We start from the raw sequence: 26628 nt of genomic DNA, 5'->3' as shown, positions 1-26628 counted from the left end.
TCTTCAATAAATGGTGTTGGGAAAACTGGACAGCCACATGCAAAAGAATAAAGTGGACCATTATCTTACACCGGACACAAAAATTAACTCCAAATGGATTAAAGACTTGAATGTAAGACCTGAAACCATGAAACTTCTAGAAGAAAACATAGGCAGTATGCTCTTTGACATTGGTCTTAGCAACATATTTTCAAGTACCGTGTCTGACTGGGCAAGGGAAACAATAGAAAAAATAAACAAATGGGACTAAAAAGCTTCTGTACAGTAAAAAAAACCATCAACAAAATGAAAAGACAACCTAATAATTGGGAGAAGACATTTGCAAACCATACATCTGACAAGGGGTTAATCTCCAAAATATATAAAGAACTCATGCATCTCAACAACAAAAAACTAACAACCCAATTAAAAAATGGGCAAAAGACCTGAACAGACATTTCTCCAAAGAAGATATACAGATGGCCAACAGACACATGAAAAGATGTTCAAAATCATTAACTATCAGGGAAATGCAAATCAAAACTACAATGAGATATCACCTCACGCCCGTCAGAATGGTTATAATTAACAAGACAGGGGGCCGGCCCCATGGCTTAGCGGTTAAGTGCGCGCGCTCAGCTGCTGGCGGCCCGGGTTCGGATCCCGGGTGCCCACGGACGCACCGCTTCTCCGGCCATGCTGAGGCCGCGTCCCACATACAGCAACTAGAAGGATGTGCAACTATGACATACAACTATCTACTGGGGCTTTGGGGGAAAAATAAATAAATAAAATCTTTAAAAAAAAAAAAAACAAGACAGGAAACAAGTGTTTGAGAGGATGTGGAGAGAAGGGAACTCTCATGCAAACTGGTGCAGCCACTATGGAAAACAGTATGGAGATTCCTCAAAAAGTTAAGAATAGAACTACCATATGATCCAGCTATTCCACTGCTGGGTATTTATCCAAAGAACATGAAAACACAAATGTGTCAAGATACACGCACCCTTGTGTTCATTGCAGCGTTATTCACAATAGCCAAGACTTGGAGGCAACCTAAGTGCCCAACAAGGGACGAATGGATGAAGAAGATGTGGTATATACACACAATGGAATACGACTCAGCCATAAGAAACGATGAAATCCAGCCATTTGTGACAACATGGGTGGACATTGAGGGTATTATGTTAAGCGAAATAAGTCAGAGGAAGAAGGTCAAATACCATATGATCTCACCCATAAGTAGACTATAAAAACAACAACAAACAAACACACAGAGACAGAGATTGGATTGGTGGTTACCAGAGGGGAAGGGGGGAGGGAGGAGGGCGAAAGGGATGATTAGGCACTTGTGTGTAGTGATGGATTGTAATTAGTTTTTGAGTGGTGAACGTGATGTAATCTATGCAGAAATAGAAGTATAATGATGTACACCTGAAATTTATACAATGTTATAAACCAATGTTACCTCAATAAAAAGAAAAGTTATGAATTACCCAGCAACATTAAAGAGAAAAAAAAAAATGAACTTACCCCAGTCTTGAAGATAGACATGGTACTTACCAGCCGGGTCACATTCTTAGTGTGAAGACTCATGTGCAGAAACTGGGAGCATCCTTCTGATTCCACTGCTTACTGGCCTGTAGCATTACATTTTTTTGGATTTTATTTGTTTTCATGTATGTATTTAAACGGAGCCTACTTTTGGGAGGAAGGGGGCGGGGAGACTGGACCTCATCAGTGTTGGATAGAAAAATAGTCCTCCTGTCCTGGTCTCCAAAGAAGCAGTTGGCAGAAGAGAAAGTTTCTGAATAAAATGAACAAGGTGAGTGCACCCCAACCTGACGTGGGCCCCGCCAGCTCTGCAGCGCCGACAATACTGTGGTTTATTTCAGGGCAGCTGCTGAAAGTTTCTTGGAGTTTAGAACCTGGGCAGAGCTCAAGGGAAAGGAAGAGAAGGGGAAAGTAACATGAACACGCAGCCAACGAGGAGCCTCCCTGAGCTCTGGGCTCTGCTCGGCGTGTGCGTCCCCTGGCCTGGAGCTTCTGGTCAGCGCACTGTTCCTTCCTCAGCCGTGACTTCCCTAGTCAAGGCGTCTCCAGGCTTGGAGGGACTCATAGTCCAGGCTCGGGCAAGGAGAGGAGGCACTACAAGCCCCTCGGTGTGAAGATGAAGCTGAGGGCCCAGGGTCACCTTGGCGTCATTGCCCAGGAAGGGGAGACAGAATTTTGGGCTCAAGTTTTCCAGGTAAACTTCCTGGATCCTCTACCTGCCCATCCTGTCCCCCAGGACCAGGCTGATGGCCCCACTCAGGGCCAGGTGTGCCCCGACCCTGGCCTGATGAGAGTGTTGCTGTGCTGGGTGTGAGTGCTTGGCACTTAGCCAGAGGACTTTCTCCTTGTGCTTGGCGGAGGACTGGGGATAACCTGGAGGGGGGCAAAGGTCAGGGCCGAGCCATCCAGGTGAGCCACTAGTCAGGCTGGGACATCCCAGGCTCCTACGCCAGGTGGGAACAGCCCCAGCACATCTCCTAACTTCCTTCTGGGTCCAGTAAGGAGGACGCTGTCTCAGGAGTCGCCGGTGGGCCAGCCTGCCCTCCAGTGGTGCTCGGCTGTAACTGCACCCTCCCTGCCCTGCTTTTCACAATGGGGTGCGGCTGTGGAGGAAGGGTCCCCTTGTTCAGCCCACAGGCAGGTGATGGAGAGGGGGACTGTTCTCCGGTCATTTCAGCATCTCTCCACCTCATCTGATATTCAACCCTAACAGGGAACGGGAACTAGCATGTAACCAGTACCTACTTCTTCATACGGGGGACTTTGACACCTTGCTTCCCCGATCCCTCCAAAAGTCCTGGGGCTAGGGGGTGTTACTAACTCATGTACAGAAACAGTTCCTGGCCTTGGAGACAGGCAGCAAGGGGTCAAGTCATAGTCCATTCCCTGCCCATCTGACTTCTAAAGCCATATTCCTAATGCACCACCCGCCTGTGGAAACCCTCTAGGCCAGGAGTTCCCAGGCTCTCGCAAGGACCAGGCAAGCAGCAAATGGGAGGGGAATCATTGGGGAGTGGTGGAGACTGCAGAAAAATAAGGGATGTGTGCCACATCCAAAGGGCACAGTCATATGGCGCCAGCAAATTACTCTTGAGTGAGGATGTTGGACTAGCACTTGAGAGAAGCTGGAAGTCTGGATCTTTTTTTTTAAATGATGTACCCCTTGGGGGAGCAGTTATGTTTTTTTTTTTGGCAGAGAAGGATTCACCCTGAGCTAATAGCTGTTGCCAATCATCCTCTTTTTTTTTTTTTTCTCCCCAAAGCCTCAGTACATAGTTGTATATCCTAGTTGTAAGTCCTTCTAGCTCTTCTATGTGAGCCGCTGCCACAGCATGGCTACTGACAGACGGGTGGTGTGTTCTGTGCCCGGGAAATGAACCCAGGCCGCTGAGGTGGAGAGTGCAGAACTTTAACCACTAGACCATCGGGGCTGGCTCAGAAAATCTGGATTTTTACGTAAAAGTTCCCAATTTTAAATATCAATGATTAATTCAGAAGAGAGTTGAAATATCATGCAAGTCAAACAAAGACTGTTTCTAACACGTTGAGCTTCTGTAACACCCTCGTGGTGCAGGGGAGGTCCAGAGAGAGGAGGCGACTTGCCCACCATCACATAACCATATAGAGGCGGAGTCTGGACTCGGCCCCATGGCTCTTGACTCCCAGGCCAGTGCTGCTCTCACGCACGTCTCTGTGGTCTGTCCTGCTCTCCAGTCCCTGGGGCAGGGGCTGAGCCACCTCCGACTTCAGCGAGGTGCTGGGACACACAGACTCAGGCTAGAGGCTCGGAGATCATCCACATTTATTGGTCAAACTTGGCTTGCGGTGTAGCAGGGCCATCTGGGCCCTCTTGGAACTAACGAGAACACCGTAACACGTGCAGCCGCGGGAGCTCCCCCGGCTCTCGCTGAGGTAGTGGCTGGGCCCAGTGGCCTTGCCTGACTATCTTGGCAGTGCACCCCCATCCCCCCACCCCCGCCCCGTTAGACTCGGCTTTGTCCCTTACACAGGACAGACTGGGCCCGTCCACTCCCAAGGGCAGACTAGCTCTACCTGGACCTGGGCCCCAAGTCCTTGGAAGCCATTTAAGGGGGGCGGGGGTCATGCAGTTTACAGGTGGGAAGACTGAGGTTTGAGGCAGGAGGAGATGCATCCAAAAGCCTCATGGCTTAGTCTTCAAGTTGGCCCAGAGCCTGGTCCTCAGGCCACTGGGCCAGTCAGTGCTTGGACACTCTCCCCATCCCAGTTCTGGGCGGAAGACAGTCTTTGGCTGAGCTGCTCTGGAATGCGATCTATAAATACAAACTTGGGTTTAAAAAAGTAATAAATTAGATCTTGGACCAGCTGAGGGCATCTGGCCAGCCCCGTGTCATATGACATGGACATTTGTCACATGTCATATATGAATCACCAATCACGTGTCCTGCCACGTGTGGAGCTAGGACCCACACCATTGACCCACAGTCCACTCTGCCACATGTGACCTTCTGCGTCATGCATCACATCATGACACCCTCGCTGTGCCACATGTCCCCAACTGGTCATGCATGTCACATGTGATGCAGAGTAGTCCATTGGCCATACGAGTCTTCTGGTCCCCAAAGAAAGTCCTCCCTGAAGACTGCAGCAGGACAGACGTGCTGCTCCCTCCCGGGGCAGCATGCAGGGACTCCCAGCCGAGGATCTTCTCTGAGTCCTCCGTCCTGGTGGGCGGATGGACGTTGGCATCACTTGGATCTGAAGGGCAGTGAGGGGCCATCAAGTACCCCGAGGGGCCTGTGGCCGGTTGTGGAAGAAAGCGAAGTCCAGCCGGGGCTCCTGGCTCTGCAGACGCTGGGCCATGCTGGGCGGGATGGGGTTATTCCAGAGGCTGCAGGGCACAGAGACAGACACTCAGCGCTGGGAGCCACTCCCCCATCCTCTTGTCTCTGCCCCCTGTCCTGCCTACAGATGGGGGACCGAGGCCCCAAAGGGGAAGAGCCGTCCCCAGAGTTACCTGGCAGAGGCGGTATTAGACCGGTATGGCGACTGTAGGGAGATGGTGTTCCCTACACCCACCTCCTGACTTCTCCCACTCAGTCTTCTTCCCAGGGAGCTAGTGATCCCAGCCAGGGTCACGGTCATATGATACATTTGCGCAAATAAGGAAAAAGTGCCCCTTCTTTAAGACACTATTTCCATCATCTGTAATTGTTATAATATATTGGTTTTTATCGAACAAGACACTTCACCACCATCTATAGAAATCTAACACGTGTATTATGTGAATGGTGTCCCTTAGATGCGATGCCCTTGTTCAGTGCACAACCTATACAACTGTATGTGGTGGCTCTGATTATAGAGACCATTTTAAGTGCTTACGATGTGCCAGGCATTGTGCTCAGTGCTTTATATAATCATTTAGTCCTCACAGAAACTCTCTGAGGTAAATACTATCATTATTCCCCTTTTAGAGATGAGGAAATTGAGGTTCAGAGAGGTTGAGTTACTGGTGCAAAGTTATACAATTGGCAAATGGTAGAGCTGGGATTTGATCCAGGTCTGCTTGCTGCCACACTGCTGGTGGAGTGGTCCAAGTCTCCTTTGGTAATCCCCAGCCCAGGTCCCGCCTCCTCCTACAGGGAGTCCTCCTACATTGCAGGGGTGGTGTGGCCTCCCACCCACCGTCCCTGCTCCTGCAAGCCCTTGTTACCGGATGACTTGGACGCTAGACCCCTGGGCCAGCCCTTCCACCAGGAGCCAGGCTCCACGAGATGTGATCCGATTCTTCTCCAAGCTTCCCAGTGGACAGCAGAGGAAGGAGACAGAGAGAGACTGGCATGAGACAGTCGGAGGGGCTTCCCTACGTCCCTTCCCCAGGACAAGATGGGGGGACACGGGATCCCCACACATCTGCTCAGAGAAGCCAGCAGACAACAGGGGACTCGTGGTGAGGACAGCAGGAAGGCTGAAGGCTGGGACCCAGGGAGAGCTAAGCTTGCCAGGGGCTTGGAGTGGACCAGAGTGTGCAAGTCAAGGAGGGCTTCCTGGAGGCAGGGGCCTGACCAAGTGGCCTCTTGGCTTTCCCCAGGATGCAGGTCCCCCTTCAGGCCTCCCCGCCCCCTTCCGGCTCCCCAGGATGTGCCCCTCATACTCCACTCTCTTCAGCCGGCCCATCCGCGGCAGGACCCCGGCCAGCTCGGCAGCCGCCTCGTCCCCGAGCAGATTCCAGGACAGCCTGCAGGGTAGGGGGCCCGAGGTCAGGCGCAGCAGAGCAGTGAGGTCGAGGGGTGGAGACAAGGCGGCGGGTGGGGAGGGCTGGGGGCCAATGGTCGGGGGGTGGAGCCACGCAGGTGCAAGAGAGGCCACCTGATGGGGGGCTCGTATGCCCCCCAAAGACTTTTCAGGGCACAGGTATTTCTTTCCACCTCCCCAACCCCATCCCTGAGCTGTTGTCCCTCAGGAACCCAGACAGCTCAGGAGCTGGCTGTCCTGAGACTTCAGACCACATGGTCTGCAGAAACACGGTCACAGTCCAAACCTCCACCATGCCTGGGCCTCCATCGCGATTTCTGCCACATCCAAGCACCTCCCACATTATCTGTGTTATATTTTCCTCCTTCCCTTCCTTTTTTTTTTTTTAACTTTAGGAAATTAATCTTAGGAAACATTTATCACTACTATCATTAGAAAACCTGTGTTGAGGATCCTAAATGGAAGGTAGTTGCAAAGACAAATACAGTGCAAACAACGGTATTAACTTCTAGCCAGAACCTATGTCCTTCCTAAGGTGTGAGCCTGTGGCCTGCCCCCTGCTGGCTAAAAAGAGAAAATCTCCAGTATGAGGTGTCGAAGAAGAGTTAGCACCGATCCGAGACTTTGTCTTTGGTGTAATGTACTGAGAGGGATTGAAATCTTTAAGATGCAAACCTAAAATCCTTATAATCACTTGCATCCCGTACTTTAGGAAACAGCTTTTTCTTCCATGCCGTGGTCAGGGGCCCAGACCAGTCCTGACAGTCTGGTTACCCCTGCAAGGCCCCAACGTCTGAGGGCCTCTGAATGCCAAGAGGGCGATGGGCCGGCCAGTGGCCGGGTGGGGGACCTGTGGCTTCAGCCTCTCTTCACTACCAACGGGCGGTTCATAAATTGAGGCTCCATAAACCAGGGGAGGTGGTCTATCCAGCCCCTCCCAAAGGGAAAGTCAGGGGCAAAGGGCCTTTAGAGACCGTCTGGTCCACCCGCCCTCCCGCCACTCCACAGGTGGGAAACAGGCAGGAGAGGCTGAATGGCTTTGCCGGAGAGCACTCACAGCTCAAGTGTTAAAACTGCCTCGAGAGGTTTGAGCAAGAATGATCTTCCCATTTACAGATGGGAGACCAGCCAGGGAGAAAGGGACCAGCTCCGGGCTACACAGCACGCAGCCAAGCCCCCAGATGCCTGCTTTCCCCAGCTCAGGGCTCTCCCAAGCACTCACAAGATTTCTTCCAGGGCCGGGCAGAGCACGAAGTTGGCAGCCAGGGGCTTGGTGGTCTGGTTGTCAATCTCACACGAAACCAAGCTGGGGATGGAGGAGGGGTGGGATGGAGGTGTCTGAGTCAGCGGCACCTCCAGCTAGTCCCCCTCTCCCCGCCCTGCAATCAGGGCAGGAGGGAGCAGAGTCACAGGGTCCGGGCACCTCCAGCTAGTCCCCCTCTCCCCGCCCTGCAATCAGGGCAGGAGGGAGCAGAGTCACAGAGTCCGGGGCAGGGTGGTAGTCTTAAGAAAGTGTCCCTTTGTGCCCCAGGCTCCCCCCATACCTGAGATCTCTGTCACATCAAAGGCCTTCCAGGTGTCAGGCTCAGCCAGAGAGGGGCTGCCCCCGCCCCCCCCTGCCGCCCCAGTTCCCAGGCAGTCAGAGGAGGCTACTTACTCGATTTGCCTGAGCAGCGGGAGCCCATGGCAGAAATACGGGACCCCTCCGGCCAGGCTGTTCTCTGCCAGGCTGCAGGGCAGGGAGACCTCTGTGAGAGGATCGCCCAGACCCTCCCGGCCTGTCCCCCTGCCCGGTTCCACGCCCCCCCTCACCTGATCTCTTCCACGTGCAGGCATCCATCCAGGGCCTGGCCCAGGCTCCGCACCCCCTCTAGGCCCAGACGGCTGGAGGGCAGGCTGGGGAGAGGGGAGAGGGTGGGGGACCACGTGTGAGGATTGGGGGGCCTTCCCGGATGCCCCACCCTCAGCTTTGTCTCAGGCTGCACCGCCAGACCTTAGAAGACAGTCTGCGGAACTGCCACTCCAAGCCCCCTCCCCACCCACACAGGACCTGGGTGGGTGTCAGGGCCCTGGCTTTGGGGTCTGAGATCCTTCCTGCATTAGTAAGGTAAGCTCTCCACCCTCTCCTGGCTTCAGTTCTCTCGCCTGGAAAATGGAGCAAATAGAACTCCTGGCCCCTCGGGGCTGCTGTGAGGCTCAAATGAGACCACGGACATAAACTGTAAAGTGCTGAGGCTGGGCTGCTTGGCGCTTCCTCCTGCATAGCCCTTTGCTGACACCTCCTCATCCATCCTCAGGGATCAGCTCTCGGGTCACGCTGAGCTGGGACTGCTGACTTCTTTCACAGATAATGAAACTAAGGCTCAGAGGGGGCAGGGGCCTGGCCAAGGGCACACAGGGGCTGGTGGCAGAGCCGGGACCAGGCTGGGTCTCCTGATTTCCCGCCCCAGACTCCAGAGGAGGGAGGAGCAGGCGGGTGCGGGGTGGGCAGCCAGCCCCAGGACAGGGCACAGTTTGCCCTAAGGCAGAGCAGCTCAGCCGAGGGGGCCTTGGCCCCCCGTGTTCCCGGGGAAGCCCTCCCCGCTGGCTCCGCACACACCCCTGGCAGGAGACACTCACCGCAGGACCCTCAGGTGCCGGGGCAGTGCCCGGGCCAGCCCCAGGGCTGTGGGGTCCCCCAGGGCATTGCAGCCGAGGCTGAAAGAGGAGAGGGGATGAGCGTGAGCACCAGGCTGGCCCGCTCCGGACCCCTGCCCTCTACCCTGCTGCGGTAGAGCAGGGCCAGGTGGGCCGCGGGGACACAGAGGGCAGAGGGCAGCCCCCCTGGGCACACACTCACATCAGATCCTCCAGGTGCCGGCAAAGGGCCAGAGACTCCACCAACCGCATTCCCCCAGCCGGGCCGATGCCATTCGCTGAGAGGCTGAGAGAGGGGCAGACATCAGACCCTCGGACTCCCCCTTCCCCACCCCCGCATGTGCTGGGGCCCGAGGAGACAGCACCCCCACCACACCCCCTCCCAGCCTGAGGGGGCAGAAAGGCCCCAAGAGTGGGCCGGCCCCGTGGCGTAGCCGTTAAGTGCGCGCGCTCTGCTGCTGGCGGCCCAGGGTTCGCAGGTTTGCAGGTTCGGATCCCGGGCGCGCACCCGACGCACCGCTTGTCAGGCCATGCTGTGGCGGCGTCCCATATAAAGTGGAGGAAGATGGGCACGGATGTTAGCCCAGGGCCAGTCTTCCTCAGCAAAAAAGAGGAGGATTGGCAGATGTTAGCACAGGGCTGATCTTCCTCACAAAAAAAGAAAAGAAAAAAAAAGAAAAGAAAAAAAAAAAAGAAAGGCCCCAAGAGGAGCAGGGGCTGGGCTGGCTCGAGGTCCCAAAGTCGGCAGGGCCAGGAGGTAACGCAGCCCCCACCTGGACACGGAGGGTGGGGCAGGAATGTCAACCTGAGCCGGAAGCCAGTGCCCCCTGGAGGGCCCTGTGGTAGGGCTGGCCACTCACTCGATCTTCCTGAGCTCAGGCAGCCCCGGCAGGACGGCAGCTAAGTGCTGGGCACCGGTGTCTCCAATCTGGTTGTGGCTCAAGCTTGGGGAGAGAAGAGCAGGAGAACCGGAACCATCAGCCTGCCACCATCTCATCCTGTCCGCATCCTCCTCCCGGAACAGAAGAGGAGGCTGAAGTCTAGAGAAAGGCCTCAGCTCACACTGATCAAGTCTCCTCACCCCATGTTGGGTGAGGACTCCAAACTCTTGTCTTCTGTGTAGGCTGTTCTCCCTGATGTCTGACCTAAATCCCTCTTGCTGCAATCAACACTCTCACATCCTATCTTTGGGTCTCCCAGGGTTCTAGGGCTGGGGTTATACAGAGTAGAAGCCGGTGAAGGCCATCAGACTAAGACGTGAAGAGTGTCCTCAAGGTCTTCCCCTGCCAAAGTTGTCTTGGGTCTGGGGGAGGGACAGGCAACTCACCCCAGCTCCTCCAAGCTGGTGGCAGCTCTGAGGGCCTTGGAAAGGTGGCAGCAGCCAATGTCACCAATGCCGTTCCTGCTCAGACTAGAGGAGGGAACAAGCCAAGAGGCCTTAGTCAGGAGTAAAGGCCTTTGCAGGTGCTGTGCTAAGAACTCTACAGTTTGTAAACCTTTATGCATCCAGGACTCCACATGCCAGTCACAAAACTGCAAGGGGGAGGGGGATGGGCAGGGTGGGCATGACTGTACCCAATGTCCACATGAGAGAACAGAGGCCCGGGGGGGGAGCTGTGACTGGCCAAAGACTCCTGGGGACTCCCAGGCAAGTGGAAGTGAAAGCCCAGAGCCGCTGGCCTGGTAGCAGTGTCCCCAGTTTTGGTTTGGCCAGGCTTGGCCTCAGCCCGTGTCAGGGATCTCCAGGCCGCCCGGGGAATGCCAACACCACGCGGGTTCCATAGTTCAGACAAATCGTTCCTCCAGGCATAGCTTGTTCTAATCTATGCAAATGGGGGGTTTTCCCTAGACCCAGCCCACTGTCTTTTCTGCACCCTGCCCTGCCCTGCTTCTGTGAGTGGAAAAACAAAACAGAACAGCTGAGGCAAAGGGTCTCAGCCCCACGTGAACTATTTGTCTAAGGGTGGTTTGTTTTGTTTTCTTTGGTTTTACAAATTAAATTGTAGCGAACTGCCTTTGGGTAAATTACTTTTGGGTGAAATGACCTGGTCTCATATGATATGGTCCCCAAACTCTCTGACCTCATTTCCTACCACCCCACCCCGCCAGAGTGGGGGTGCGGGCTTGGATTAAGACAAAACATGCTTTGTGTCATTGCTGGCATTTGTTTTTAGTCATCATATTTCATATTTTGGAAAACCACATGAAAAGAGCGTGTGATGTTTGTTTATCAAAGTGGCCAGGGGCGCGAGGGGAAATAGCAAGGTCACCAGATCTGGGTCCTGACTCTCACTACTCAGAGTGTGCTCTCTGGCCTCCAGAATTGGTACCACTGCAGAGCTTGTTAGAAGTGCGGAATCAAGGCATCCCAGACCAGTGGGCCCAGAAATGTGAACAAGGACCGGGGGGAATTTGTGCACATTGAGGGTTGTTCTAAGACTTGACTCCTTCAGGTCACTTCTGTAGCCAGGAGGAAGCTGGTGGCATTAAAAGGTAAGAGCTGTGGCACTGATCTGGGAGGGTACAAGAATACCCTGGAGACAGAAGCCCCGGAGGGTCCTTGGGGAGGTGCCCCCTGTGCTTCCCCGGGCGGGTGGTCCCAACAGAGCTGGGGAGGGCGTCTCATTCCCATGGGGTCACTCGGTCACTCACCGGAGGCTCTGCAGGAGGGTCATGTGGCTTAGTCCTTGAGTGAGCACGGCCAGGGTGGAGCCGCCCAGCGGGAGGTGGCTGAGGCTGGAAGACAGGAGGCAGAGGAGGACTTGGCATCGCTGGGGTTGGGACCCAGATGCAGACCGATGCCTGTCCAGTCTGGGGGCTTGAGGCTTCTGTGTCTAGCAATGCCCAGGACTTCCAAAACACCCACTTATATTCACATAGTGTAAAAACATCATACAGAACAAAACTGCCCTGGGGCATCCACATGCCATTTCTCTGCACGAATGACGAAGGCCATCAAGCACAGTTCTACGTTCTCATCACACTGGACCGACTCCTGATCAGGAACCCCGGCGACCACATACGGAGCACATACTACAGGCCACGCACAGGGCTCAGGGCCATCTTGAGACGTGGGTCTATTATCCTCCCCATTTACAGATAAGGAACACCGAGGCTCAGAGAGGTAGAAAACGTGTTCAAGGCCACACACAGAAAGTGGCAGCATCAGGAACAGAACCCAAGGGTGTAGGACTCCCATTCCTGGGCCCCCACCACGTGTGACCCATGGGATCATGCTCCCCCAGGCCCCAGCCTGGGCAGGGGCGGGGAATAATAATATTAATTATAGCCAAAACTTGGCGAGTGTGAATTCCGTGCCAGGCTCTGTTCTAAGTCCTTAACATGTACTGTTTCATTCAATCCTCCCAACAACCCTAGGAGGTAGGTACAACTACTATCCTCTGAGTCAAGATGAGTTAAGAGAGGTTAAGTAACTTGCCCAAGCTCACACATTGAGAGGTAGAACCGAGAGTGACAATGGTCCTGGTTTGCCTAGAACCGAGGGGGTTTCCAGGATGTGGGACTTTCAGCCCCGAGCCAACTGGGACAGTAGGTCACCCTACGAAGAGTTGAACCCAGGTGGTGTGGCTGCTAACCAGGGTCCAGGCCCCTAACCATTCTGCCGCAGAGACACAGGCAGAAGCTGGCTGGATTTGAGGGGAGCCGTGTGTCAGGGAGGAGACACTCGGAAATGACAGATCCGAAAGTGTAAGAGGAGTCTAGGCAGTGAGGATCCACCCTCTCCCTTCAGACAGAGAAGGTGGCATTACGCCCACTTTATAGACAGGGTGACTGAGCCCGTGAGAGGTAAGGTGCAGCACTGGGTGCTGGGAAGTCAGAAGAAAGGGCAACACGTCTGGCCTGTTCTCCGCAGGACCTCCAGCTCCCGGCCCAGGTGCCCAGGTGAATACATATTTGTCAGATGCATGAATGAGCCAATGAATGACCTCACTGAGTCTCCAACCTCCCAAATGAAAGCTTCCAGAAGGAAGGGAGGCTGAGCAGAGGTGCAGACACACAGGGGTGAGGCCAAAGAAATGGCTCTGTGGGAGGATAGGGGGGCCTTCTGGTCACAGGTCTCCCTCATACCCCCACCCCCCAGGACAAGCAAAGGAGAAAGTGGGAGAATTTCATTGTCAGGGGCAAAAAGTCAGAAGGCTACTTTTAAACTGTCTTCAAATCATATGTTGAAAAAAATCTGGAGAAAAGTTCACAAACTGCTCCTTCACAGAAGTTTTCCCAGGGGGTGTCACGTTCTTTGTTACATATTTCTATAATGATGGAACTTTTTATAACTAGTGTGTATTTTGGGTCATCGGAAAAACTTAGAGATTAAAAGCAGAAAATGCCCTGTTACGTGTTCTGTCTAGATACTGCCATGTTGGTGCAAGATGGGGACCTGTCCCTTAGACTGAGGCTGTTTCCAGTGTTTCTTAGAATTTGGCGACTCCAAATACAGGTGAGAGTAAAAGTTGCCAGTTACTAAGGAAAGGACTGTAGGCTAATGGCAGTGGACATCTGTGGGTTTTTTCTGCCCAGAGTTTGTTTCTCTTTCTTCTGTTAATAGGACCCTGAAATACCACCTCCTACTACGTCCAGATAAGTGGGTGGGCACATGACCCAGAGCTGGCCAATCAGAATATTGTGTGCTCAGACCCTTGGTGATTGGTGTAGGGATGGGCACGTGACCAGAGCTGGTCCAGTGAGACTCAGTCTAGGGCCTTTTCTCGTAGCTACAGGGAGAAAGGTGCTGCCTTTCCACTAAGCTGGTAGAGAGTAAGCCTGAAGCGGCAGGGACGGCCTGCCGGAGAATGAAGTCAAGATGGAAAGAGAGACGGAAGTGGGGGGGGCAACAAATATAGAACCTGGATCCAGCCAAGCCTGAAGCCAGTTGCCTTGTAATTTTCAGTGACGCGAGCCAATAAATTTCTGGCTTGGGTCGGTTTGCGTGAGTATTCTGTTTCCTATAATCGTGCATTTTGATAGCACTCAGAGCCAGGAAAGGAAGTAAAAGGGAGGGCATTCAGCTCACCTGGGTCCATCCAGGGACTGGAGAGTTAGTGTTCACAAGAGGCGTGAAGGTTCCTAGGCGTGCCTCCCCACCCCACCTGTTCACCACCACTTACTCCAGCCTCTTCAGCCACTGCTTGCCCTCAAGGGCCCCCAGCAGCACCCTGGTGTCCTCCTCACCAAACTGGTTGTTAGACAAGCTGGAGGGGACCAAACATGAGCTGAAGGTTAGACAAGCACCCAGCCTCCCTCACCCCCTCAGTCCCCCCAGGAGGCCGGCTCTGGATCTGCAGATCCTAGACCATCCCCCCTGTCCAGGCCCCAAGAGGGCATTCATGGTCCCAAGTGACAGGCCCTGGGGTCCCTGAGGAGGGCAGCATGGCAGCCACAGTTGACTCTGCTAAGAAAGGATGCCCTGGATGAGGGCTCAAAAGAGGAAGCCAGGGACAAGGGACACACACACACACAGGTGACATGACCCCTTCTGCCCCTCAGCTCTCTGTGCCTATTTTACAGCTGAGGCTGTCTGAGCCCAGAGAGGCACAGTCATTTGCCCAGGGTCACTCTGAGTGACTGGCAAAATTGGGACCAAGAACACAGAGCTCAGCCTTCCCCAGCCACACCCAGAGATGCTGGGCTTCATCAGCGAGAAAGTGACAGGTTCAAGTCCACCTTACCAAAGGCTGACCGTCCCCTCCACCCCTGCCCTCAGCTGGGCCATCCTTCCAGACCCCTCCATCCCGAGACTCACTCCAGCTCCTCCAGGTGGTGGCAATGGCTCAGACCAGACGTTAGGTGGGCCAGGCCCTCGGAGCTCACACAGCTGGAGGTCAGCCTGGTGGGGGTCAAAGGGCAGGAGGTCAGGCAGGAGCTCTGGGTCTTGGGAGCTCTGAATGCTGGTGGCAGAGGGCAAGGAGGTGGGGTAGGGAGTGGTTCCTGGGGGGCCGTGGGAGGGGCCCTCCTTCCCTTAGTAAATCTCTCCCACGGTGGAATCATTAGGCCAAGATAACAGCTTGGAGGCAGGAGCATGGACTAGTTGAGCATTTTCCTAAACCACAATATTCAGACAGCAACTTCACAATTTATGCCATAATCGGGCATCACTGTAAAGTCTAGCGAGTTACTGTCATTTACCACGAGCTCTGCATCTTTATTTAAACAACAAAAAAAGTAGCAAGTATTGGAGGTGTTAAAGAGATACTGGCACCAAAAGAAGACCTTCTCCTTCAAGCAATCAGTTGGATTAAAAGAGAACTGAAAGTTATAAAACTCCATTTTGCAACCATCATACTGATATTTGATTTAGGCAAGAATGATCCATGGATGCTAAAATTCACGGGCGGAAGTCTGAGGAAGAACAGATTATTTACATAGTCTTAAAGTATCTCCCTCCAAGACACTGGTTAGTTACAAAGGGAAAGAGAGGAGCTTTGCAAGTGAAGAGACCTGGCAGACACCACCACCTTCACTAGATGATCACAGTTAACGTCACCAGGAAGGGGACAAATAGACATTACGTGCCTCCCGATGTGACATACCGAGAAGAACACAACAGCACCTCTGTGACATTCCTGCCCCAAATGCTGGACCTGAATCCAAGCACGAAGAAACATTGGACAAACCAAAGTCTAGAGACAGTCTACAAAGTCACTGACATGTAAATGTCACGACAGTATCAGGAAAGACGAAGACGGCCTGAGGACCCATTCTAAATTAGAGACTAAAGAGAGATGGCAACTACATGTAGTGCGTGATCCTGGATGGAGTCCAGGACTGGAAAAAAAAATGCCATAAACAACATTATTGGGACAACTGGCAAAATTGGAACATAAACTGTAGTTTAGATAATATTAGTGTCTCAATGTTAAATTTCTTGAATTTTCTACTTTTATTAGATTATGGTAGAGAATGTCTTTGTTCTTAGGAAATTCGCTGAAATATTAAGGGGTGAAGGGGCATGATTATGCAACCTACTTTCAAATGGTTCAGAAAAAGAAAGAGGGTGAGAGGGGAAGAAGAGAGGGAAGGGGTGAGGAGGGAGGGAGGGAAGATAGGAGCAAATGCAAAAACATATTGACGAAGGGGGAATTTGGGCAAATGGTATATGGAAGTTCTTCTCAGTCTCCGTGCAACTTTTCTATTCGTTTGCAATTATTTCCAAATAACAAAGAAAAAGAAAGAAAGAGCGTGGAAGAGGGAACCACTTTCTCGCCACGTGGCCACGTGGATGACCACGCTCCCTGACATCATCTCCGGGGCCACGTGTGGTCCCGCAGGGTGGGGACACAGAGTTCCCAGGGCTGGGGAGAACAGGAAGCATGGGGGCAGGGCAGAGCTGCAAGGGCGCCTGAGTGCATGTCGTGTCCACATACCGGAATTTCTTCAGTGCAGACAGGGACAGCAGGAGGCTTCGCAGCAGCAGGGAGCTGGCGTCGTCGCAGAGGTTCACCTGGGACAAGCTGAAAAGGCCCAAGCATATTCCAGAGGATTTCAGGCTGGACACACCTCAGGGGTCATCCATCACAGAGAGGCAGAGGCCAAGAGAGGGGAAAGGACCATAGAGAGATCCCGGGGGGCAGGGCTCCCCTATGCCGCCCTGGGGGTCTCCCCATTGGCCACATGTGAGTCTCCCCTGCACAGGGAAGCAAGAGGGCCAGGGTCCAGCACTGCCCCAGGCTCTGCTCATCCCCATCCTGGACTGGCCAGCCTCCCACATGTGGCCTGGAGTGGGCACTGGGCTCAACCAGAGAACTCAGGGCCCCAGACAGAGTTTCCAGGTGCTGACCTGAGCTGCCGCAGCCTGGCGCACGTCTCCATCAGCTGGCTGACAAGAAGGCTGTGGTGGCTCCCAAGATCACAGTGAGCCAACCTGGAGGTAGACAGGGAGGCCGCAGTTTCTGAACACCTGGGTCAGTACTGGGGACACAGTCCCTGCCCACAAGGAGCTTACCTTCTGGGGGTAAATAGATGCTAATCAAATAAGTCCCACAACTGACTATTCAATTATGGGAAGTGCTATAAAGGAGAGGTCCAGATGGGGCAGCTGGTATGGCTGTGCAGGTTGTTCACTGCACAAGAGGACTCAGCCAAGGAGACGAGCTGGGGCTGAGATCCAGCTACGGTTTATTCCCAGACCGTGCACATGCAGGGCTGCATTCACCCTAAAGGGTGACATTTTAATCTCCAAAAATGTGCTGTATGGATTAGAAGCGCTGTGAATCCAGGCATCTATAAGAGTGGATAATGGGAGGACTTGACTAAACCTGGGGGTTCAGTGGGGCCTCCCTGAGGTGGTGGCATTTAAGCTAATACCTGAAAGGTGAGGGGGAGATAGCCAGGTGAAGAAGGAGGAAGAAGCTACGTAGAGGAGGAGAGAACATTCTGGGCAGGGAACAGCCTGTGCAAAGGCCCTGAGGTCAAAGGGAGCAAGGTGGTGTTCCAGAAACTGAAAGCTGGTGGGGATGACTGGAGCTGAGGCTGGGGTTTGTGGCGGAGATGGACAGCATGGCGAGGTAGATTGGACCAGATCTCATAGGCCACGTAGAGACTTTGGACATCAAAGTACTCAGAGCAAGGGCATGAGAAATATTGGCCAGAAGCAACACTGCCCCCCCGACCCCATCACCAGCCACTCCCTTGGGGTCCCAGGTACCGGGTCCCACCTGAGGGCCACAGCCTCCGAGTTCTCCTGATGGGGAAATTCCAGCTGGATACAGAGCTGCTGCTGGGTCTCGGAGATGCTGAGGAGGGAAGGCAGCCGGTGTGAGGCCCAGGGCAGCTTTCCCGCGTGGGCTGAGCTAGGACGGGGGCTGCCCGGCCCACCGACTCTGAGCTCCCAGACCCACTGGGGATCTGGACATGGGTCAGTGGGACACTAAAGCCTTTGCTTTTAGCTACTCCATGTCATTCTGTCACCTCTGGTCACAGAGCCACAATGTGTGTTACTGTAGTCCAGGGGCCACTTCCAGGCAACCAGTATGGACTCCCAGCCATGTCCACCTGGGATCCAACGGTCCTTTGTCTCAACTCTGGGGCTGCCTTCCTCTCTGGCACTGCGGCTTGACTACTGCACAAGTCCCAACAAGCATGTGCAGCCCCTCACCTAGGCCCCAGGAGCTCCTGCCCTCTTGGGGACCCAGAGAACTCACTAGTGATGCAGCTATGACCCCACAGGACGAGAAACCACTGTCTAGATGAGGGAAGGTCGCAGTGGTCATGAAAAGATGAAGAATTCGGAGGGGCCTCCTCCCTGGACTCACCTTATTTTGGTGACGTTGCCTGAGGCTTGGGTGCAGGCTTCCAGCAGGGCGAGCACCCCGGCTCTGCCCACCCACGGCTCCTCCACTCTGTCACAGAAGCAGACACAGATAAAGGTCCCTCAGGGTGGGCGTGGGGGGGGTGGCTGGGAGGAAAGTGCCCAGGGGGGCCTGGAAGCTTTTTGGCTTTTGCTTATTTTAAAACTATAAAATTATACAATAGGCATAAGCATAAAACAGGAAATCAACATCACCCTTGTTTTAATAGTTATTTCAACAACTGAAACAGAAAATGTTATTTAAATAGTATCTTTAGATTTAAGAAAAGGTCTACCCAACATTACATTGCAAAGATAAGGAAATAAAACTATATATAAAACATGATCCCAATTTTGTATTTAAAAAAAGGAGAAATATATATGGAGAGGGAAAAAGCATGGAGAGAAAGAGGGAGGTAGAGATATGGGGAAAATACGTTAAATGATAATGCGAGTTGTTTAGATGGTAGAATTCTCATGGATGGTTTTTATTTTATTTCTTCCTTAGTTTTCAATATTTTCTGAACTTTCTACAATGTGCATGCATTAATTTAGAAGCAGGAGAAAAGAGAGTTGTTTAAAATATTTCTGTTTTTAAAGTTATACTGAATTTTTTTTCAAAGCACTATTTTCTTCCTTTGCTCTTCTGGGTTTTCCACAAGTTTCTACAATGAGTACATATTATTTTTAGGGTGAGAAAAGTTTTATTTTACAATGCTATTTTGGATGATTCAGGAGTTCTGGGTACATACCCAAGAGAATTGACAGCAGAGATACAAAGAGATAGTTGTGCACCCATGTTCATAGCAGCGTTATCCACAATAGCCAAAAGATGGAAGCAACCCAGGTGTCCATCAACGAATGAATGGACAAACAGAATGTGCTATATATATGTGTATATATATATATTCAGTGGAATATTATTCAGCCTTCAATAGAAAGGAAATTCTGACACATGCTACAACATGGATGAACCCTGAGGACATTATGCTAAGTGAAATACGCCAACCACACAAAGATAAGACTGTATGGTTCCACTTAGATGAGATTCCTCAAGGAGTCATGTTCATAGAGACAGAAAGTAGAAGGGTGGTTGCCAGAGGCTGGGGGAGGGAGGAATGAGAAGGCACAGAGTTTTGCAAGAAGAAAAGAGTTTTGGTTGCACAACAATGTGAATGTACTTAACGCTGCTGAACTGTATGCCTAACAATGGTTAAGATGGTAAATTTCACATTATGTTAATTTAAAAAAAAATTAAAAATTAACTAAATTAAAAATGTTATTTTGGGGAACAACCAGACTCTATGTGCCTCATCATGGGCTGCCACGAGAAGCATACAGCACTGGCCACGCATTGAGTTTTTTTGACACAAATATGTAACCGAATCTCATTGAGCCTTTTTTTTTTTTTTAAATTTTATTCATTTATTTATTTTTCACCCAAAGCCCCAGTAGATAGTTGTATGTCATAGCTGCACATCCTTCTAGTTGCTGCACGTGGGACGTGGCCTCAGCATGGCCGGAGAAGCAGTGCGTCCGTGCGCGCCCGGGATCCAAACCCGGGCCGCCAGCAGCGGAGCACGCGCACTTAACCGCTAAGCCATGGGGCCGGCCCCTCATTGAGCCTTTTGATCTAACTTCTGGTTCCAGGAAAGTCTGGGGTTAGAGGAACAAACTCAGTGACAACATGAGAAAGCAACCAGACAGAGCCAGAAAGTGGGACAGTCTTTGCCAGCAGGTCACCGACATAAAAGAGGAAAGCGAGGGGTGACACAGATTATGAGTCTAAGAGCTGTCACCGCCCTGTGCAAATGTGGACCTTGACCGGATCCGGGATCCAACAAGCCAGCTGTCCCATTTGGGGACAATGGGAAATTTTAGATTGGACGGGGTAACACATGATACTAAGGAATTGGTACCGATTTTCGTAGGTGTCCTAACTTAACTGTGATGATGTAGAAAATGTTCTTATTTTTTAAAGATCTATGGTGAAATATTTTTTTTCCCCCCAAAGCCCCAGTAGATAGTTGTATGTGGTAGTTGCACATCCTTCTAGTTGCTGTATGTGGGAAGCGGCCTCAGCATGGCCGGAGAAGCGGTGCGTCGGTGCGCGCCTGGGATCCGAACCCGGGCCACCAGCAGCAGAGCACGCGCACCTAACCACTAAGCCATGGGGCCGGCCCTATGGCGAAATATTTAGGAGTGATGTTTTATGAGGTCTATAACTTTAAAATACTTCAGCCAAAAAAATAAAAATATGAAGCAAATACGGAAAAACACGAACAATTGTCAAACTCCGGTGATGGGAATGTGAGTTTTCAAAACTATTTTACTTTTTGTTATCTTATCTGTTTTTCTGAAAGTTTTAAAATGATCATAGTGAACACGCAAACATGATATTTGTTGTATGTTATTTTTGACCTCAGCTGGGTATCCTCTGGAGTTTCCTTTTTTTCTGAAGTCCCCAAGCACAGGCCTCACCCTGAGGAGGGTCGCTTCTCTGTGTGCCCAAGGGGGTCTAGGACTAATGGGAAGGGTTGACTCTGTGTCCAGGGTGTAGCAAATGGCTAGGGCCACGATCCTGGGGGGACTCACACTGCAGTGCCCGCCCCTGCCCCCATTCACGTCACGGCCCCCTCCCAGGGGGACGCAGGAAGATGATACCTGAGACTCAGCAGCCCCTTCGGCCACCTCACCAGACTCAGGAGGACGGTCAGCTGCTCCAGGCCCAGGCAGCACTGGGTCAGCCTGGGGACAAAGGGCGGTTACCAGGGTGGCTGTGGCAGGGAGCCCCACCCCTCGACTGCCCCCACGGGCTGGGCCCTGTCACTCACGTGAGCTCTGTCAGCTGCGGGGCCTGGCTCAGGCCGGTGGCCAGTCGGGGCACGTGCTCTGGCCCGAAGCTGCACTCGCTCAGCCTGAGGGCAGGGGGCGAGGGGGAGAGCTGGGTGAGGACTGCCATCCTGCTTCCTCTCGTCTCCCCCAGGGCCTGTGGGGGGGCCCCCACTGAGAGCAAAGGACCAGGGCCTGAGAAAAGGCCAATGATGCGGCTCCTGCTCTGGGGGCTTCCTGCCTCCTTGGAGAGACCACCCCCAGAAAGTGCTAGAAGTGTCACTGAGGAAGCCCTAACTATGCGCCAGCAGCTGCCTGCCTCACAGGCAGCATCTCCTTTAATCCCCATAGCATCACTGACAGGCAGAGAGGCCCACTCACCCAAGACCCGCGCTGGTGAGAAGGAAGGGCAGAACCAGATTCAGTCCCAGTCAGACTGACTCCAGACCCCAGACCCGACCAGGCCCCTGCTCTCCAGTCTACTTTACTCCAGGCTCCCCCGGAGGGGGGAGAGGAGGGGGAGGGGAGGGAGGGGAGAGGAGGGGGAGGGGAGGGAGGGGAGAGGAGGGGGAGGGGAGGGGGGAGGGGGAGGTGGGGGAGGGGAAGGGGAGGGGGGTGGGGAGGGGGGAGGGGAGGGGGGAGGGGAGGGGGAGGGGAGGGGAGGGGGGAGGGGAGGGGGAGGGGAGGGGAAGGGGAGGGGGAGGGGAGGGGGGAGGGGAGGGGGAGGGGAGGGGGGAGGGGAGAGGGAGGGGAGGGGGGAGGGGAGGGGGAGGGGAGGGGGGAGGGCCGGTGTTCCTGCTCTGGCCCTGCCCTCCAGGCGCCGGCCCTGTGTGGCCCGCAGACAGGCCCCAGAGCACCGTCCTCTCCAGGTGGGCTGAGAAGAGCGCCCAGCACACCAGCACGGGAGGCTCACTCTCGGGACAGGGGTCGCAGGGGGCTTCCGGGGGCTGGCGTACGAGCTGGGGCTTACAGGACTGGGAGAAGTTTATCTCAGAGAAGGCAGGGAAGAGAATGTCCGGCTTGGTGAAAAACGACCAAAGGTCCCTTGTGGCTGAACATGTGCGTGCACGTGTGTTGTGTGTGTGGTGTGGGTGTGTGTTGTGTATAGGGTATGTGTGGATGCATGTGTGTGGTGTGTGTGTGACGTGCGTTGTGTGTGTGGGGTTGTGTACGGGGTGTGTGCGTATCTGTGTGTATGTATATGGGTGGTGTGTGTATGTGTGGTGTGCTGTGTGTGTTGTATGTGTATTGTGTATGTGGTGTGTGTGGTGCAGTGTGTGTGATATGTGTGTAGTGGTGTGTGTGGGGTACGTGTATTGTGGGGCTGTATGGTATGTGTGGTGTGGTGCGTGTGCACATGTGTGTGTTGTGTGTGTGTGTGGTGTGAATGTGGTGTGGTTTGTGTGTGTGCATGTGTGTGTGGTGTGTGATATGTGGTGTAGGCGTGTGTTGTATATGGGGTGTGTGTGGATGGATGTGTGTGGTGTGTGTGGTGCAGTGTGTGTGATGTGTGTGTAGTGGTGTGTGTGGGGTGTGTGTATTGTGGGGGTGTATGGTATGTGTGGTGTGGTGTGTATGCATGTGTGTCTGTTGTGTGTGTATGTGTGTCGTGTGTGTGTGGTGTGAATGTGATGTGGTTTGTGTGTGTGCATGTGTGTGTGGTGTGTGATATGTGGTGTAGGTGTGTGTTGTCTATTGAGTGTGTGTGGATGGATGTGTGTGGTGTGTGGTGCAGTGTGTGTGTGATATGTGTGTAGTGGGGTGTGTGTATTGTGGGGGTGTATGGTATGTGTGGTGTGGTGTGTGTGCATGTGTGTGTGTGTGGTGTGTGTGCGTGTGTGTGGTGTGCGTGTGTGTGGTGTGTGTAGGTGTGCTGTGAGTGTGGTGTGCATGTGTGTGTGTATGGTGTGGGAGGTGAGGAAGAACATGGTGGGAGGTGACAGCCAGACCAGACTGAGGGAGAAGACCAGGCTGAGGAATTTGAACTTTCTCCTGGGGGCAGTGGGGAGCCCCTGCAGGGCTTAGAGCAGTGGAGTGGCCTAGTCAGATGTGCATGCTGGGAAGATCCCCGGGTGCTGTGCGGTGAACGGGTTAGAGGAGGCCTGGCCAGAAGCCGTGGACCAGCTCAGAGGCCGTGATCACAGCTGAAGTGGGATGTGTAGAGGAGCTGACCCAGGCAGGGGTGGTGGGGCTGAGAGAGAGAGAGAGAGAGAGAGAGAGAGAGCCCAAGGCCACTAGGGGGTAACAACGACGACAGCTGATACAGCACTCAGATGAGCCATGTCAGCTCATTTAATCCTCACGATAACCCTAAGGGGCAGGTCCTACTGTTATTTCCATTTTACAGATGAGGAGCTGAAACACAGAGGGGTTAAGTCACTTGTCCAAGGTGGCACAGCTGGTGAGTGGCAGAGCCGGGATTTACCTCCAGGTGGCTCAGAGTCCAGCTCTTAACCACTATACTCAGAAGCCTCCAGACTCGTGGTTAGGACATGGCTGAGAGGCACCCATACAATGGGAAGGACTGGCCCGAGGACTGCAGGTGTGGTGGGGTGGGGCAGGTGTGGTGGGGTGGGGGCAGGTGGGGTAGGGTGGGGGCAGGTGGGGTAGGGTGGGGCAGGTGTGGTGGGGTGGGGCAGGTGTCGTGGCATGGGGGCAGGTGTGGTGTGGTCGGCAGCAGGGCAGGTGGGGTGGGGGCAGGTGTGCTGGGGCAGGGCAGGTGTGGTGGCATGGGGGCAGGTGTGGTGGCATGGGGGCCGGTGTGGTGGCATGGGGGCCGGTGTGGTGGGGTTGGGGCAGGTGTGGTGGGGCAGGGCAGGTGTGGTGGGGTGGGGGCAGGTGGGGGCAGGTGTGGTGGCATGGGGGCAGGTGTGGTGGCATGGGGGCCGGTGTGGTGGCATGGGGGCCGGTGTGGTGGGGTTGGGGCAGGTGTGGTGGGGCAGGGCAGGTGTGGTGGGGTGGGGGCAGGTGGGGGCAGGTGTGGTGGGGTGGGGGCAGGTGTGGTGGGGTGGGGGCAGGTGTGGTGGGGTGGAGGCGGGTGGGGTGGGGTGGGGGCAGGTGGGGTGGTGTGGGGGCAGGTGTGGTGGCATGGGGACCTGTGGGGTGGGGTGGGGGCAGGTGTGGGGAGGCAAACCCAGGCAGCGAGCTTGGAGCAGGGTGTGTGAAGGAGGAGAGGCCCAGGGAAGAAGGAGGCCTGGAGGCCGCCTCAGGGTCAGCCTCTCTCCCCGTTCCCTCCCCTCTCCCCGTCACCCCAGACCAGGAGTTACCTCAGTGTCTTCCCAGCCTCTTCCTGTCGGGAGAAGTGAATCCAGAAGCTCTGCTCGGAGCCCAGGCTGCAGAGAGAGGGATGTGGGGAAGCCAGGGCCCACCAGCATCCTAGGGACCAGGTGCCAGGTGGCGCAGGAGGGAAGGTGGCTGGACCCACAGGGGCAAGGGAGAGTACAAGCCAAGGAAGGAAAGGCCCTTATTGACAAGCGGAGATCCCCAACTCATTCTGTGAGGACAATAAAACCAGGCCTTCCCCACCCGTGACCTCCCTGATCCCCATGGTACACAGGCCTCAGAGGATGGAAACTGATCCCATGTTCAGTGAACCCTGAGACTCAGAGAGGGGCAGAGGTTGCCTCAAGTCACACAGACAGAGGGCCGCTAAGTGTGGGAGTCTTGCTCCCTCCCCCCGCCCAACAACAAGTGATGCCAACATCTCCTTACTTCACCGAGGCCTCCTGGACACCCGGGCAGGAGGGGAGCATCTCCACCAGGCACAGGGCACTTTCCTGAGAGATGCTGTTGTGACTCAGACTAGAAGAGAAACGAGGTTCAGGTTGGGGTGTAGGGGGCAGCACCTCACTGGAGCCCTGCCCACCCTCCCTCATCTCCTCCCCTCTGGCTGTCATCTCCGGGAGGAGAGGCCTCAATATGCAAGTGTCTATTCTCCGGGTGGAGACACTGAGGGCCAGAGAGAGGCCAGAGGGGCACCACCCCCACACGGGCAGGACAGGCACCAGACCCTGAGTCCTCCAGAGCTGCACCCATTGTGCCCGCTGCCCTTGTGATCTGGGACAGGACGTCAATGAGGCCAGGCTGGCAGCTCCAGCCCCCCAGGGAGCAGGGATGCCCAGAGCCCAGAGCGCAAAGCTCAGTTGCCTAGCAATGGTTGTAGCCTGGCTCTGGCCGTCAGTCTCCCAGGTCACTGGGGAGGTTGAGTGAGAGTGCCGATGACTTCCTAGGGACCCTCTTTGCTGTGGGGACATCTTCAAATCTGTGTCCCACAGATTTGGCTAGAGGAGCTTGAGGGACGGGATGGACCAGGACAGGACAGCTGAGGTCCTGTATCAGCTGGTTAGGGATGAAACTGGTCACTTCTCTGTCTCAGAGTCAGCTTGGGTCACCAAGCTTTAGTCACAGCCTCTTCTGAGTGCCTGGTGGCGGCTCTGCCCATGGTGGGCAGTGAAGGAAGGAGGATAGGACCCGAGATGGGGTGGAGTATCAAGGTAAGAATCACTCCTTCCCTCTCCCCAGGCTGTGTCCTCTGTGGTTCTCCAGGGAGTGTTAAAAGAAGCCCATTAACGCTCCTGGCCCAGGGGGGTCTTCCTCCTTGCTGTCCTTGAGGCTGCTCATCACTTACTCAAGTGAACCGGAGATGGGCACCCGAGGCAGATGTTCCAGGAGGCACCTGAGCCCGTCATCACCCAGCAGGTTTGCTGAGAGGCTGTGAGAGGTGAGAGGAGGTTGTTGGTGGTCACACTTGCCTCCTCAGCCGGTGCCTTCTCTTTAGTTACCATCACTGCTACTCTACCCACACAGCACTGTCATTGTCACCTTCACCATCACCTCCAACACTCTGCACTAATGTCCCACCATCACCACCACCACCATCCCATCACTGCTGCTCAACATCGCCATGTCATCACCACCACCACCACCATCCCATCACTATTACTTAACATCGCCATGTCATCACCACCACCACCACCATCCCATCACTGCTACTCAACATTGCCATGTCATCACCACCACCACCACCATCCCATCACTGCTACTCAACATTGCCATATCATCACCACCACCACCACCACCATCCCATCACTGCTACTCAACATCACCATGTCATCACCACCACCACCACCACCATCCCATCACTGCTGCTCAACATCGCCGTGTCCATCACCACCACCACCACCACCATCCCATCACTACTACTCAACATCGCCATGTCATCACCACCATCACCACCACCATCCCATCACTGCTACTCAACATCGCCATGTCCATAACCATCACCACCACCACCTCCATCGCCACTAGAATTAGCACCACCACCACCACACAACAGCTCCCTGTTCCCACCACTATCCCCCTCACCAGCACCACAGTTAACCAGTCCTCATCTTCCCCTTCAATATCTGGTGACCACTCCCAGGGCTCGTGTGCCTCCAGCAGGGTTTCAGAAGTTAGAGAAAAACCAATTAGCTGTACTATGCCCTTGGCCTGCATCTGTTGGGAGCTGTAATTTCTGAACAAGAGTAAATTGAGGAAAAAGAAAGCTGTTAGGAGGATGTGTTTACCCAACAGATCTCTTCTTTTAA

General features: G+C 54.0%; 1 protein-coding gene across 6 annotated transcripts in view; it reads right to left on the bottom strand.

The window, feature by feature from the left end:
- Positions 1-3818: 3818 nt before the first annotated feature.
- The window catches only part of NLRC5 (NLR family CARD domain containing 5), a 93259-nt gene continuing 70449 nt past the window's right edge, over positions 3819-26628 (bottom strand). For 3 of the 6 annotated variants that reach the window (XM_058527869.1, XM_058527871.1, XM_058527870.1), the window contains exons 28-49: positions 25668-25751; positions 24752-24841; positions 24307-24372; positions 21043-21126; positions 20873-20956; positions 18174-18260; positions 17577-17654; positions 16700-16783; positions 16287-16373; positions 14666-14749; positions 14031-14114; positions 11557-11640; positions 10232-10315; positions 9765-9848; positions 9107-9190; positions 8887-8964; positions 8080-8163; positions 7925-7996; positions 7490-7573; positions 6167-6250; positions 5726-5809; positions 3819-4903 (exon numbers count right to left, since the gene is read on the bottom strand). In XM_058527869.1, the coding sequence (XP_058383852.1) occupies positions 4792-4903; positions 5726-5809; positions 6167-6250; positions 7490-7573; positions 7925-7996; positions 8080-8163; positions 8887-8964; positions 9107-9190; positions 9765-9848; positions 10232-10315; positions 11557-11640; positions 14031-14114; positions 14666-14749; positions 16287-16373; positions 16700-16783; positions 17577-17654; positions 18174-18260; positions 20873-20956; positions 21043-21126; positions 24307-24372; positions 24752-24841; positions 25668-25751 (1846 nt within the window). In that variant the 3' untranslated portion in view covers positions 3819-4791. The other 3 variants (XM_058527873.1, XM_058527872.1, XR_009216418.1) reach the window with 3 other exon arrangements.

Source organism: Diceros bicornis, chromosome 32, assembly GCF_020826845.1.
Source record: "Diceros bicornis minor isolate mBicDic1 chromosome 32, mDicBic1.mat.cur, whole genome shotgun sequence".
In the NCBI taxonomy this organism is placed as follows: Eukaryota; Metazoa; Chordata; class Mammalia; order Perissodactyla; family Rhinocerotidae; genus Diceros; species Diceros bicornis.
Note: the sequence above shows the minus strand (reverse complement) of the source record. Positions and strands in the feature narration are given on the sequence as shown.